Source organism: Cheilinus undulatus, linkage group 2 (assembly GCF_018320785.1).
Source record: "Cheilinus undulatus linkage group 2, ASM1832078v1, whole genome shotgun sequence".
Lineage (NCBI taxonomy): Eukaryota > Metazoa > Chordata > Actinopteri > Labriformes > Labridae > Cheilinus > Cheilinus undulatus.
The window spans coordinates 38,074,957-38,089,651 of NC_054866.1; the positions used below are offsets into that span (position 1 = coordinate 38,074,957).

At 38.2% G+C, this 14,695-nt stretch overlaps 1 protein-coding gene across 2 annotated transcripts in view; it reads right to left on the minus strand.

The window, feature by feature from the left end:
* Positions 1 to 14,695, minus strand: part of ppp1r37 (protein phosphatase 1, regulatory subunit 37) — a 69,993-nt gene that overhangs the window by 10,475 nt on the left and 44,823 nt on the right. For both annotated transcript variants that reach the window (XM_041802638.1, XM_041802628.1), the window contains exons 5-8: positions 7,994 to 8,113; positions 5,244 to 5,394; positions 5,001 to 5,156; positions 3,354 to 3,466 (exon numbers count right to left, since the gene is read on the minus strand). In XM_041802638.1, coding sequence (XP_041658572.1) covers positions 3,354 to 3,466; positions 5,001 to 5,156; positions 5,244 to 5,394; positions 7,994 to 8,113 — 540 coding nt within the window. The remainder of the gene's footprint in view (positions 1 to 3,353; positions 3,467 to 5,000; positions 5,157 to 5,243; positions 5,395 to 7,993; positions 8,114 to 14,695) is intronic.

The following is a 14,695-nucleotide window of genomic DNA, read 5'->3' on the forward strand; positions in this document are numbered from 1 at the left end:
AGTGAAGACTATAGGTGGATCCCATGTTGCTTGTTTATCAGTCCTCGGTCTTCGCTCGAACCGTAAGTAGTTTCTGATCCTCCATCGTAAGGACCGTCCCAAAGACCCTTAAGTGGTCTGAAGACCGAAGCCATAAGACAGAGGACTGAGATTTGAAGACCTATGAGCAGAGACACATGAGAGCAGGCTTCCTGGAACTCTTTTTACTCAAAGACACACCCCCTTATTGGATATCACTCTCTGATTGGGTGCTGCTGCACAGTGGTTGTCAATGAAACTCCACAGCACCAGCAGAGATAAATAATGGAGGAGAAACAGAGTTTATAAGAAGATACTCAACGGACTCTAAACAGAATATAAACACCAGCAATTTTAAAAGGCTCAAAAACTGATGGGCTGGGATTTTAAAAAGTGTGTGAAATAAGTAATTACAGTGAAATATTGAGAATAAATTTAATAAAATCAATATTAAAGAATGAAACAGCATGGAGTTTAATATTTGATTTGTCTTCTGATTCACCTATAAACATGAAACATGTTAAAAGCTCACCTAATCAAAAGATTCAGATATAAATCTTCCCTTTCCCACCAAACATCCAACATCGTTTAGATGTTTTTTTTTCTACATTCAGTCCGTCATAGCCTTATTTTAGTCAAAATATAGTCGTAGAAAACTGCGCTATGTTTTGTCTGTCTGATTTGGTCCAAATTTAGCCCAATAATAGTCGTTTAAAATATGACCATATTACAGGGACATCTTTATAGAGAGGTCTTTTCAATGACCTGATAATTACGGCTTTTAACCTTTCACTTTTCAATTAAATCTAAATGTTGTTTAGACATAGTGGAGACTTTTTTTTTAACGTCTTTTCAACCAATTTATTGCTGGGTGGGTTAGTAGTCAGTTATTTCTGTTTATTAGATTATGAAGAGAATTAAAGTCTGACAGAGCAGCAGTCTGTCCGTCAGTAAGAAACACATTTTAAATCATCGCGGGGTCAATAAAGTATCAGGGTTGAGTTTGATCATTAGCCTTCACACTGAATAATTATGGTTAATAAATAATTTTATACTAAAGCATTTGCCAGTAGAAAGAGTGCTTGTTTTTATATATACTGCAGGTTTCTCTTCATCCAGGTGTTTGTGATCCAACACTGAGACCAAACACTGTAAATGTGGAGATTTGATTAGAATAAATACACTACAAATGTATGCAGAAACAATCAGCTGTTTATGCCTCCTGACAGCTGGCACCGTCATCATAAACTGACGTCACTTAAAGTGACGCTGCAGAGGGAGGGACGTCCCATGGGCCATTAAACATCATTCTTTTGGCTTCAGTCCTCCACTTCAATTCCTCCAGTCTCTCCATGAGTCTCTGGTGGGCCGGACTAAGACTCAAGGAAAAGACTCAAGCCAGAGACCCAAGCCATATAAAAGCAAAAATGAGACGCGGCCTGTGACTTCCACCAGTTTTCACATGAATGAAATCACACAAGTAAGATGGAAGCAGACTGAGTACAGCCTTATAAATAAGGGCACGCCAGTGATTTAGCCTGTGTTTGGTCAATGAAGGCCAATCTACCTATCATACAGAGTACAATGATGAGTGATGAAATAAGGACTTAAGATTGGTAATGAACCTTAGTGCACCATGGTACACAGTATCAAAGGATTTAGGGCATTGAGAATATGCATGCATGAACAGAACATCACCGTAATTAATTAGAGGCATAAAAATGACAGAAACAAGTCTTTTCTTTGCATCAAAAGAAAAAAATAAACTTTCTGAATAAAAACCCCATCATGGCTTTATGACAAAGAATCATCAATCAAAAACTCAAGGTATTAACACATGGACAAGATGAACTGCTTCAGTTCAAAAAGAGGATCAGAATGGAGGAGAAATATAATCAAAGAGACTTTGAACATACATCGTTGTCTGGAAAATGTCTGGTTTAATGAGTCTGGAAATTTTCTGCAGGTGAGATCTGAATGGTGCAGTGTAAACAACATGAAAGCCTGCTAAACCACCAACAGCCATGGTGCTTTTAAAATAACTTAAATCACCTTACTTCCCTATTCTGATGCTCATTGTGAGCTTCAGCAGATCATCTTGACCATGTCTACATGCCTTAATGCATTGGCCTACTATGTAAATGGTCAATTAGATATTTGCATCAAGGAGTACTGCACCAGATGTACCACATGAAGTGATGAGTAAGTATAGACAAAGCTATTAACAAGGGCAGTGGGACCGGGACAGCACTGCTGATGGGGTAAAATAAGAGACTAATTTACATGTTTCTGAATACACTTACTGAATGTCAGCTCCAAGTCTGTCAGTACACCTTAGCTGAATGTGTTTTATGTGACAGCCTTGAGGTCCCAAACCAATTTCACCAGGAATAAAGAAAGTAGCCTCAATATTTCTGATAAGTATAAAATCTCTTTTCTCCTTTGATTTTGTCAGTTTTTATGATTCTTCTGCCTGTACTAGTCTCTGTTAAATTTGATATCTCATCTTTTTGTGATAATCCAGCACTCTGTGATTATCTCTAGTGTTAGGAATCAGCTGCCAGTGTGGCCATGTGATGATTTTTATCAGTGTGATTGAGGCTTTAAGGCCATTCTTGTGTGTCCTGTAACATCTCTCTAGCCTCAGATAAAACCACCATCAAAGTGATTTCTCAGAAGAGATTAAAAAACAAAAATACATCTCCTAATAATCCAAAAGCAAAGGCATCATGAGTTTCCAAAAATAAGGACTGCTTTTTAATAAATCTACCTGAATTAAAGGTTTTTGCAGATCTGACGAGTAGTTAGTTACTATTCAAACCTTTAAAGCCCTGATTATTAACATCATTGCAAAGACATTAAAAAAAATCACAATCATAAGAGTAAGGGGCAGACTTAGAATATTTCTGCATGATTTTCATTTGCACATGCTAATAATATAAGACTATCTGTCAATGCAGTTCACAACAGTTCACTTTGCTGTAAATAGGGTGCAAATGTGATTACTCAGCAGTGTCTGTAATCAAATGCTGTTTTACTAAAAAACAAGAAAACAATGAGGTTTTTAAACTGTGCATTATCACTCAAAAGACAAGAGGAAGTATGTTTAGTAACAGATTATCTATTGACAATTAGAGAGTCTAGGGATAATATTCAGTTATGTAGCTGGGAAAGTGGAGCTTAAATGACTTCTTTTACATTCTCAGAGAAAGTTTGTGAATTCTCCTTCCTGGAGCTGTTACAGAACACACACTGCGTGTGTTTTTCTTATGAAACATCTGATAAGTGCATGCTGACCGGCTCTATTGTTCCCCACTGTGTGTGTTTGTGTGTACCAGTGCAGCGGCTAGGTATCCCATGCCGTTGTGTGTGAGCTGGTTGTTCCATAGCACCAAAGTGACGAGGCCTTTCCTCTGCTCTTTCAGTCCTTCACACACATAGGCCAGACCTGAAACCACAAGAGGGAAGGAGTCAGTGAATCTGTAGACAACTGAAAAATATCTCATTTTACAAAAACATTTACAGAGCCAGATCAGGCTAATAAAGAATAAATCATCAAAGCAATATTCACAAATATATTTAGGGATTTATGTGCAAAGACATATTTCAAAAAATGTTTAATGCTCATAAAATTACAAGTCCTGGATTCAAAAAGTCACTTATTCCTACAGTGCATGTGCCACACTTTGATTACCTATTTTTTCATCTTAAAAGTTGGCTGCAGCTAATAAACCGGGGCGACTTGTGCACCAGTATGAAGTACAACATCATTACCCCAAGTGCGTGCGAATTCCCCTGTAGACATACTGCATGAGACCTAACACGATTCAAAATTCACCCCATTTACTGTTTAATGCAAGCAGCTGCTACACTGCTCAAAACATACCTGAAAACATAACGACACAGACCATCAGTGAGGTGGGAGGGCCTGTTGGTTTAGGGCTTTATGGGTGAGGAGGAGGATTTTGTACTGAATGCAACAGAGGACAGGGAGCCAGTGGAGGTTTTGAAGGATGGGGGTGATGTGGTCACGGGAGTGGGTGTGGGTGAGAAAGCATGCTGCAGAGTTTTGGATGTACTGAAGTTCACTGAGGACTGTTGAGGATGTAACATAAAGGATGTTTTTGCAGTAAGGGTGTAATAGAGGCGTAGATGAGAGGTAAGTGGACGGATGTGGGCTATGTTTTTTTTAAGTTGGAAGAAAGCAGTTTTTATAAGCTGAGTGAGATACTGATCAAAGGCGAGGTGACTATCGAAAATGATACCAAGGTTGCGGGAGTGAGAAAATAAACAAAAAAGTTTGACCTTAAGAAAGAAGAAATGCTCAAGATCTTTTAGATCTGCTTCCTATTCAGACCCCGACAGGGGGCCTGGATAGGTGCACTTCCTTTATTTGTATGTCAAAATCATGCCATAATGCAAACTATTTCACGAGAACATGACGCAGCTCTCTACTAAAGTGGCTCCCAACCTGGGGTCCGGGACCCCCTGGGGGGGCACCAAAAATCTTAGAGGGGGCGCAAGGCTTTGTTCTGCTTTGAGATGGTCAAAATCAGAGTTGCAAATATTAAGCAAAATCATGATGAAGCACTTAATAAACAGTTTTATAGAATGGTCTTTTGGTAAGAAAAACCTGAGAAACGCCACTTCCTTAAGGTTTTAGTAATGAAACACTTAAATAGATGTTGATTTTTTGCAACAATATGAGGGTATATGAGGGTATTTTTCTCCAAGGAGAAATGGTTGGGAACCACTGCTCTACAGCATGTACTGTGTATCATCAATCTTGTAATCTATGGATTTAAGTGATTCATTTAAAGTGACTGTTGTAGTGATAATCTTGGACTGTGTTCCATCATATAGATGTTTGAGGTTTATGTCCAATGAAAACATCTTTTAAAAAACATTCAAGTCTAAGCAAACATTACATTATGAAACTGTTTTAATATGAGATTTGTTGGTGCTTTATCGCTGCTGTGTACCTGAGTCTAGGATGTGGTTGTTGCGCAGGTCCAGGATCTGAATGTTGTAATTAAACTTGAGCAAGTTTCCAAGTTGAGCAGAGTCCTGCAGACCATTGAGCTTGTTGTCTGCCAGGTACAACTCCCGCAGGTTCATGTTCATCTTCAGAGCCGTAGCTGCACAGAAAAAAAGATGAGTGAGAAGAATGAAGGACTAAATAACTCAGTGCCTGTAGGCAGGGCTCGCCCATCTCCCCACCTTACCCAGTAACATGAGCGGTCTGCCAGACAAGCCAGCATTCTCCAGGTGGAGGACTGCCAGGCTGCCGCTGATCCTGAGCGCTCGTGCAACAAAGGGAGCTGAGTGATCCAGGAGGGGAGTGTTTCGTGCGTCGAGGTACTGCAGAGAGCTTGTCTGTGAGGGAAAACAGCAAAAGAGATATAATTTGTTTGGTAGCTCAAATAAAAATGACAATTTGTATCAAAAAGTCACAAATTATGCTTAGCATGTCCACATTATTCTGATAAAAATGGTGTGAATGTGAAGAATGGCATGTAAAAAAGTCAGGGAGTTTTACTGTAGAGGTTGAAATAAGGATCTTGAACTGAGGATAGCTACTTAACGCAGAAGCAGAGGATCTTTCACATCTGACTAAATTACCACAAACCAACCTATTCTTCTAGCTGTGTATCTTTAATCTTAATCCAGTAACCTTGTTAGCACTGATTATAACTGCTTTAACAAACCAATGAAAACACCAGCTAAGAGTTTCCACAGGCTTAGTTCATCTTACATTATTCTCAAATCAGCAGATGTAACAGACAAAGATGAGGTATACGCATCTTGTCACTTCAGTATTGGTTTTTGTCTGATTTATTTCAGGGGTACAAGGACACAAGCATGTAAACGCTTTAAAAATTACCGAGCTTTCCTGAAATGAGCTGCTTCGACTTTTTATCCACAAGCTCCGACGAAAAAAATTCCAAGCTTGATCACTTGTTTGGTATCTACAGCTCTTTATCTATCTTCAGAAAAAAACTGAATGTTTGTAGACAGGGGGATGCCTTTTGGTGCACTCTGATTAGATAACATTATTTTTTCACACAATTATAGTGAGATATGAAAAGGACTGTGTTGCTCATCCATACTGTATTTGTAAACACTTACTGCATTATTTATAGCTATGACTAAAAATGCTATGTTTACTTTGCAGGAAAGCCAGTAATGAACAAAATCCTTAAAAACAGAAAAACAGGGCAGTGTTAACAAAAAAGGCTGATAGTAATTAGTTGCTTGCAAACAGATTCATGTTGAACATGTTGGAAACACTGCGGGGAGAGAGGTCAAAATAGACACAAAATCAACAATCTAGTAACTTTATAATCACATCAAAATAAAATATTTTTAACAGACTAATGGTCATACTTTCGATTAAGTTTTTTTTCTTTTTGCAGAAATCATTTGACACTATCAATAGCAAGGATGGGGATTATTTATTTTTATTGATATTGATACTTCTTAATGAGCCAAATCCTTATCAATCCCACTACAAATACTTTTCTATTGTTTGATGGATAGACACAACTTAAATTAACTCCTAAGATGTAAATACCTGGAAATAAAACATAACGTTGATCTCTTGTCTCATGTTCATCTTTTTCTGTCAGACCTAAATGTTTTCAGTCACCAGCGAAAATTAAGTAATTTGGCCCACCATTCCAAAACTTTTGGAGGGGAGTGTAACTATTTTATGTTGGGCCCCTGTTTTCCTTTTTACTGTGTATGTTTGTGCATTAGTGATATGATAAAATGATGTTTTATCACTGAACCCATGAGACTTGATAGCAATTTTTCTTAACTCCAATGCTATTGATTTTCAGGTTTAAAAAAATCAGGGCCAAATCCTTATGGATCCAGGTTTTGACCTAGTTTCCCTTCAAGAAACTCATTCAGTGTGCATGCTTGTTATCCAAGATTGGTATAGTTTTTAAAGCCTGCTCAAACTGATGTGCAGATGTTTTTGTTAATCTTTTAACAAGTATTCCTGAAAATTAGAAACAGAAATGCATGTCTGGCAGCCAATTTGTATTCCTGACACTAATAACTGATGACTGATGTTAAAGTGCACCTTAAAGGGCACTGGCAAGACTTTGAAAGAAAAGTGAGGAAAGGCCAACACCAACGTCTGCAGCGCTGCACAAACAGGTTCAGCCAGAGATAAGAAACAGTGAGGAGATTGGTTTTCTCCCATGGGCACAGAGCTACAGGTACAAAAGAAGAGGAGAGACTGGCTCTACTGTAGACGGTAGTGTTTGAAGCCCAACACAATAATTTCGAGTTCAAAAGAAATGTAAAACCAAAATATCACCCCCAGTTTGGTCTTGGAGCTAAAGAGCTTTCTTGCTGAATACATCACGCAGCTTTTTTAATTTTACAGAGCATTACTTTCCTTGTCTGCCTTTGCTGCCGCCTCTCATGGGAAAGAAAACCTTTCTGTAGGAGCTGAAATCATCCTGTTTTTCTGTAAAATCAGTAAGCTTCATCATATTAAATTCATGCTGTTGCTGCACTCTTGAGCAGCTTTTACTCAGACGATAAAGCTAGGAAAAAAGGGATTCTAACAGAATTATGTTTAGAGCGATGCTTCTTTTGCTGACTTCTCTTTATTAATGCTGTTCTCTCTTTATGAGCATTTTTATTAACTTAAGAATACATGCAGCTAATAGTTTTCTTTCTTTACAAGATGTTTCACTGTGGTTTTATTGCTCCTTTTCAATAAGTTATTCAGCACTGAGGGTACACACATTGATCCCTAAACTGTACACTAACACTAAAATAAATACTGAAAATTAACTTAAGCTAAAAATGAATTTCTTATTGAGCTATATATATGTTTTTTTATGTTGATCTTGTTTAGTTCAAGTGTTTTGCGGATCCAAAAACTAAGTTCAATCTTATCTTCGTCTTTCTCTGCAGATGATTTCATCTGCCGAAGGGTGGGATGACCTCTCACCTTTCTCATCATGTGAGCTGCAGCCTGCCATCCCCGTGTGCCGATGTGCTTGTTGAATGAGATATTAAGATGTGTGGCTGACTCGTAATACTCGATCATGTCGAACAAGGCTGATGCTCCCTGAAGAAAGAGAAAAAGGACAAGGAGAGATATACATGTTAAATAAATACATCATTTTGGATTAAACCCCGACAGTTTAAACCTAATCATACTGTTGGTCACAGGGTCTGAACTCTTAAGGAAAATGTCACAAGGTATAGTGTGAAGCAGATGTAGTTGCCATGGTTACAGTCATTCAGTTAACGTGAGACCTGCTAAGATGTTTCCATGAAGCCTTCAAACAGGGTCAAAAAGGCCAGTGTTTGTACAAATGAAATGGCAGTGAACAAAGTAAATGTGGAGATGAAAAGTACATGCTCCTATCCTTTATATTTATGACTCATTAAGAGTTCAGTCAGACAAATCCTGTTCAAATGTTTAGTGAGGCAACAGAAACTTATTTGCATCTACATGCAGATATTTGAGGATAATATCTTAACCCTCCATGAGGGTTGAAAGTAAAAGCACACAGGGCAGAAATGACAGGGCAGAGGAGGGACTGGAAATCTTGCAGCTTAAATAAACCCTCAAATAGAGTGTAAAATGTCCTAGGTTTTTGTGTGAATGATGTGAATAAAGTGTGAAAATAGTGCAGATCAAGCTGCTTCCATAAACTTGTTATTTGCCGGCATCACTCTAGGTTGTTTTAAAGTACAATCAGCAAGGATCTGCAGAATAATTTCCTCAGTCATACATAAATTATCAGAGAAGAACAGAAAATGCTGATATAATTCCTTTTAGGACCCTTTATAAATTAATCCTCTACGCTGTGCTTTGGTGGTGAATCAAGCACCAGAGGGAGTAAACCAGCTCTAAACAGCCTTTCTCAGAATGCTTGGTTTTTGTGCGTCCCTTTAAATGTGAATAAGCTCCTTCTTACTTCTGTGGGGTGAGCCCACATGGGCACAGCTGTGTGCTCCCATGACCGTAGGTGGAGATAACAGGTGAAGGGTAAGTATTGTTACTGTGATGTCACTGCGATGTAAAACTAAGTGCAGATTCTAAACAAACCATCAGATTTTGTGTTTTCAGACACAGAAAGATCACAAACAAAGGACTAGGTTGGCTTATTTCACATTTTGAAGGTTGACAGATGCTCCCTATACCCAAATATATGTGCAATAATAAAAAAGTAGATTTTTCATGGTATATCATCTTTAAGTACATTTAGGATCCTTTAAAAGCACATGTGGGGTTCTTGTTCATTCAGTTTTCATTAATCTAGTGTTATATGTTTAAACTGAATGCTCATTGCATAAGACACAAGCTGCATTTCCCTTACAATTTTTCGCAAAATAAAAGCGATACATCTTAAATTCTGACTGAGTACAATTGCACTTTAATGTGTTTCCATTGAAGGGAGTTTTGGGCATGAGCCTCGAAATTCTCGTAAAATCTCATCTCACGTGACTCTGATGCAAGGAAGCTGGATGTTCAAAACCTGTTGTGTGTTGGTGTGGTTATCATTACATCTACAGCGGTTGCCTTAACAATTTTGAAAAGATGAAGGCAAAAGATGATAGTTCAGAGGCAAAGTCCATATGTATGGCAAAAGCCACATATAAGGGTATAAGTATGATGTTAAGAAAGGTCTTGTCTCCTCTTCTGCCCACACATACTGTGCCATGTTGTCTTGGAGTGAACTGGTCATGTGACACCATATCTTACGTCCTGTGACTTGTAAATGCGGAAAAAGTGTTTCCATTGCACTTTTGCGATACATTTCTATATTGAAACTTCTGAAAAACCTCCTCATGAGAGCATAAAGACTTTTTAGTGATATTTGAGAGGTTTTTTGGAATTCAGGTGTTTCCATTACCAGTTTTTTATTGTGCAATTTAGATTTTGCACATTTCTCAGAGTAATGGGAACGCAGCTACTGTCTGCGGGTTTTCTTGGTCTGGACACCCTTGAAAAAGATTCTCTTTCTCGCAACTAGGATTGCAAGATATTATCGGTATTATATCTGTATCTGCAGATATTAGCTTATAAAGTGAATTATTGGTATCTGCAGATATGAACATTTCTGCCAGAATTTACAACTAATATTTTGTCTATAAAATGTCTTTATCAGTTGCAAATATTGGCATTACAAATAAATAAGTTAGGAAATTTTTAGGCTGGACCAACAGACCTACTTAAGCTGAAGCCTTTTCCTCTATTCATCATCGTTTCTTAAACTTTAAAGTGTGTTTTAAGGACTGAAGTTAGTTAATTTGTTCATCTCTTAACTCTAAATTATGTGTTTCAAGGACTTAAGTTTTAGATCTCATCAACATTTAAATACAGGTATCCATAACAGTATCATCTAAAATAAAAGTAAATATTAGTAGTAAAGATTGGCGGATGGGGTACTGGCAAAAAGCCAACATCATGAATCCTTCTTAACTAGTTTTTCTTGGTTATTTAAGGTTTAAAATGACAAATTATTCATTTCTTTCCCAACATAAGACTCATTATTTTACATTATATTTTCATGTTTGACAAATGGAGGGATCAACTGAATTTTGCAGACTGACATTTTCAGTAACACAAACACGCAAAAAAAAAAAGTTGAAAATCAACCAATAACTTATTTGTTCCATAAAATTTGTGAATTAGTAAAAATGTACCTAATAACCTATGATCATAATTAATGACACATGTTGATCATTTGAGCTTATGTAATTTTCATTATGGATAAATAAAAAAAAAAAAATCATAACAAAACAATCTGAAAGGAAATGTTTCTGAATGGCATTTAAACTTTAATCCAGCTTTTGAAAACAGAGGAAGAGGAGACCGAAGACAGATTGTCCACTTACTAGTCAATCTAGGATGGTGTTACTCTGTAGAACATGGATTTGATCCATGCAAGTATGCAAATTAAGAGCAGAGAGTGACTGCATCAGCGTGTGGTTATCAGCATACATCTTTATTCTATTTTTCATCCCCATGATAACATTTTTGACAGCAGCACATACAGTTTCTCTCAACTAAACCTTAAAAAGTTTATCATTAATATAATGCAGGCTTTGCAGAATCATCTGTGAAGTAAAAGTGAGAATGAAGCACTAAACTGAGATTTCAAAGGATAAACAAAAGGCCAGGGCGCCACCTACGACTTTAATCTTGTTTACCTTGGATGGTGTTATGGTGGTGCATCTATTTTATTCATCACTCAGACTTTGACTCAGTAAAGCTTTTGATGAATGCAGAGTGCAGGTTGATGGCTGGTTAATCTGCTTTCCTGCTTTTTCTCCCCAGCACATTTTAACAACCAGATGAGCTTCTGCGTCATTAATTTTTGTGAGAATTGTGTGTCTTTCACTCACAAACAATCTAAAGCAAAATTGAAAACATCAACGGGCTATGATGGTTTTTTCCAGTGCTGGCTGAGATTAAAGTGGGAGGATGAGTTTCTCATTTAGTGAAGCTGATGAGGGGTGACAAAGTCAGACAGGCAGCCATGTAGCATCTCATAACCTTTCCCCTGTGTGCGTGCGTGTATACTGGGAGACATTACTGAGTTTACACACGTGTGTTTATCTACAGGGTGGGGGACGATGAGTCACATTGAGTCCAGTAAAAGCCGGCCTGTGTCAGTGCTCCTCCCCATGCTCTTAAAAACATCTCTCCTAAACTATTTTCTCCTCTTTCGTCTCCCCAAATCATCCCTCAACGAGTCGTTACTGCTGCAGATTCGATGCTCTGCCAAATCCCACCATCCGCTGTGAGTGTCTCACACTCACTTCAAAAGATGAACTCATCTCTCACTTCCCCTTTCAATTCCTTTTCTACCCTCCAGTCTTCCATATTTGTGTTCCTCCAGAAGCACTTCCTCGATGTTTTCTCCTCTCAGCGTCTGGTTTTATCTGAATCTGAGGTGGGACACTTGTCTCTAAATGAGACTCAGCGCTCTGGTGACTCAATCACTGACTCATTCAAACTGCTTCATCCATTTCCAGTACAGTATTACATGTTTCATGAGGAAAGTGCGCACATCATGCTGCTTTTGTTTAGATAGTGTGACCTTGGTGTGTGTGTGTGTGCGTGTGTGAGTCGAAGCATTTTTTTACATCTTCATGGATCAGTCATATAAATAAGGGGCATTTAATATTACTCATTTACATTACTGCTTGGATTTTGCTGTATTTATTTCTAACAAAACCAGCAAAATACATTAAAAAAACATAAAGAGGACAATTTATGCTGAATAAAGAGATATTTACAAACCCAATTCCAAAAAAGTTGGCACACTGTGTAAAAAATAGTCAGAATCAAGTAATTTGCAAACCTCATAAACACAATTTTTTTTTTAATTGAAGAGAAAAAACTTCAGATGTTGAAACTGAGACACAGAAACTATCAGCTCATTTTAAATTTACTGGCAGAAACACACCTTAAAAACGTAGGGACAGGGCCTTGTCGTGTAACATCCCCTCTTCTTTAAACAAAAGTCTGTAAACGTCTAGGAAGTACTGGAAGGAGACCGGTTGCTGGAGTTTTGGGAGAGGAATGTTGTCCCATTCTTGTCTGATCTAGGATTCTAGCTCCTTAACAGCCCTGTCTTTTTAGCCAGCTGTTTTGTTTTATGATTTGTAAATGTTTTCTATTGGTGAAAGGTCTGGACTGCAGGCAGACCAGTTCAGTACCTGGACTCTTCTACTGCTAAGTCATGTTGTGATAGATGCAGTATATGGTTTAGCATTGTCTTGCTGAAAGGCCTTCCCTGAAAGAGATGACGTCTCGAGAGCATATGTTGCGATAAAACCTCTTTGCCAAAATTTTTATTGATTTTTTCCATTTATGGGATGAGTACAGAAAATAATAAGGACATTATAAATGCACAACGAAAGCGATCTCTCAATTGTATTAAACTTGTCACAGTTGAAAATATTGTCTCTTTCAAAGGAGGGTGCATTAAAGTGCAAGTACCCCTTCCCAATCGAAACAACTCACTCAATCATATCCATTCACGCCACAAGTACCAAAGTGGACAAGACAATCAAATGTCAGAAGGTATCGACAAGTGGTGAATAATATCAAATGAATAAAAGAGAAAAGGAAAAAGATGAGAAAAGGGGAGGGAGAAAAAATAAATAAATAATAAAAGTAAATAAATAAAAAGAATCAACAACTTAGTAGTTCATTGTTTTTCAGCTTCAATATGTAAGGTATCTATATGAAGTAAAAAAGGTTGCCAGATTTTATGAAAGGCCTGTAGGGAACCGTTCAGGGAGAATCTGATTTTCTCAAGTCTAACGCATTGTAAGATTTCTTGAATCCATGTATTGTGTGTAGGTGGGGATGAGTGAGTCCATTTGAGGAGAATGAGTCTCCTCGCAAGCAAGGTGAACGCAATAACGTGTTGTGAGGATTTGGACCAACCTAGAGCTGGAGGCATTCCAAAAAGAGTGACAAGGGGGTCAGGGTTCACTGTGCAACAAAGGGCCTTTCCTAATGTATTAAAGATGGCACGCCAAAATTCAGTAAGTTTGGGGCATGACCAAAACATGTGAATGTGATCAGGCGGTGAGAGTTTACATCTGTTGCAGGTGTCGGCTCTGTCTGGATAAATTTTGGCTAACCTCGCGTTGGTGAAGTGGATCCTATGCAAGATCTTGCACCGTAGAAGTTTGTGTCTTGCGTAAATAGAGAATGTGTGAACAAGATTAAGTATACGGTCCCACTGTTTGTCAGAGATAGTGATCCTGAGGTCCTGGTCCCAGACAGCTCTCAGGGAGTTCAGGGAGGTCGGGTTCATCCAAAAAATGGAATCGTATAGGATTGAAGTTAGGGATTTTTTGTGTTGTTTTGAGCAAGAGAAGGGAATTCATCAAGGTCCCTGAGGGGCGATTAGGAAAGTGAGGGAATTGATTTTGCCCTAAAAACCTCTATATACTTTTCAGCTTTGATAGTGCCTTTACAGATGTGTCAGATGCCCACTCCATAGATACTAATCCAAATCCATACCATCAGAGATGCAGGCTTTTGAACTGTGCGCTGATAACAAGTTGGACAGCCCCTCTCCTTTTTTATTCCAGCGCCTGTGGTCTCATCCGACCAAAGGACAGTCTTCCCTTTTGCCTCAGTCCATTTGAAATGAGCTTTGGCCCATAGAAGACATCAGCATTTCTGAACTGTGTTCACATATGGCTTCTTCTTTCTATTATACAGCTTTCACTTGTGCTTGTGGACGGCACACTGAACTGTGTTGATGGACAATAATTTCTAGAAGTGTTCCTGAGCCCATGCCGTGATTTCCAGTACAGAATCATTCCTGTTTTTGATGCAGTGTACCCAGAGGGCCCGAAGGTCACAAACATCCTATGATGACCTTCAGCCTTGTCCCTTCCACACAGAGATGTCTTCAGATTCTCTGAATCTTTTAATATCATGCACTTTAGTTGGTGAATATTCAAAGACTTTGCAATTTTATGTTGAGGAACATCTGTCTGAAATCGTTCCACAATTTTTAGAAGCAAAATGCTCCTCCACTTACTTTTCAAGCCTTGTGTTACCCCGTACCAACTTTTTTGATATGTGTTACTGCCAACAAATTCTAAATGAGCTAATATTTTTTCATGAAATGGTAAAATATCTCAGTTTCAACATCTGATA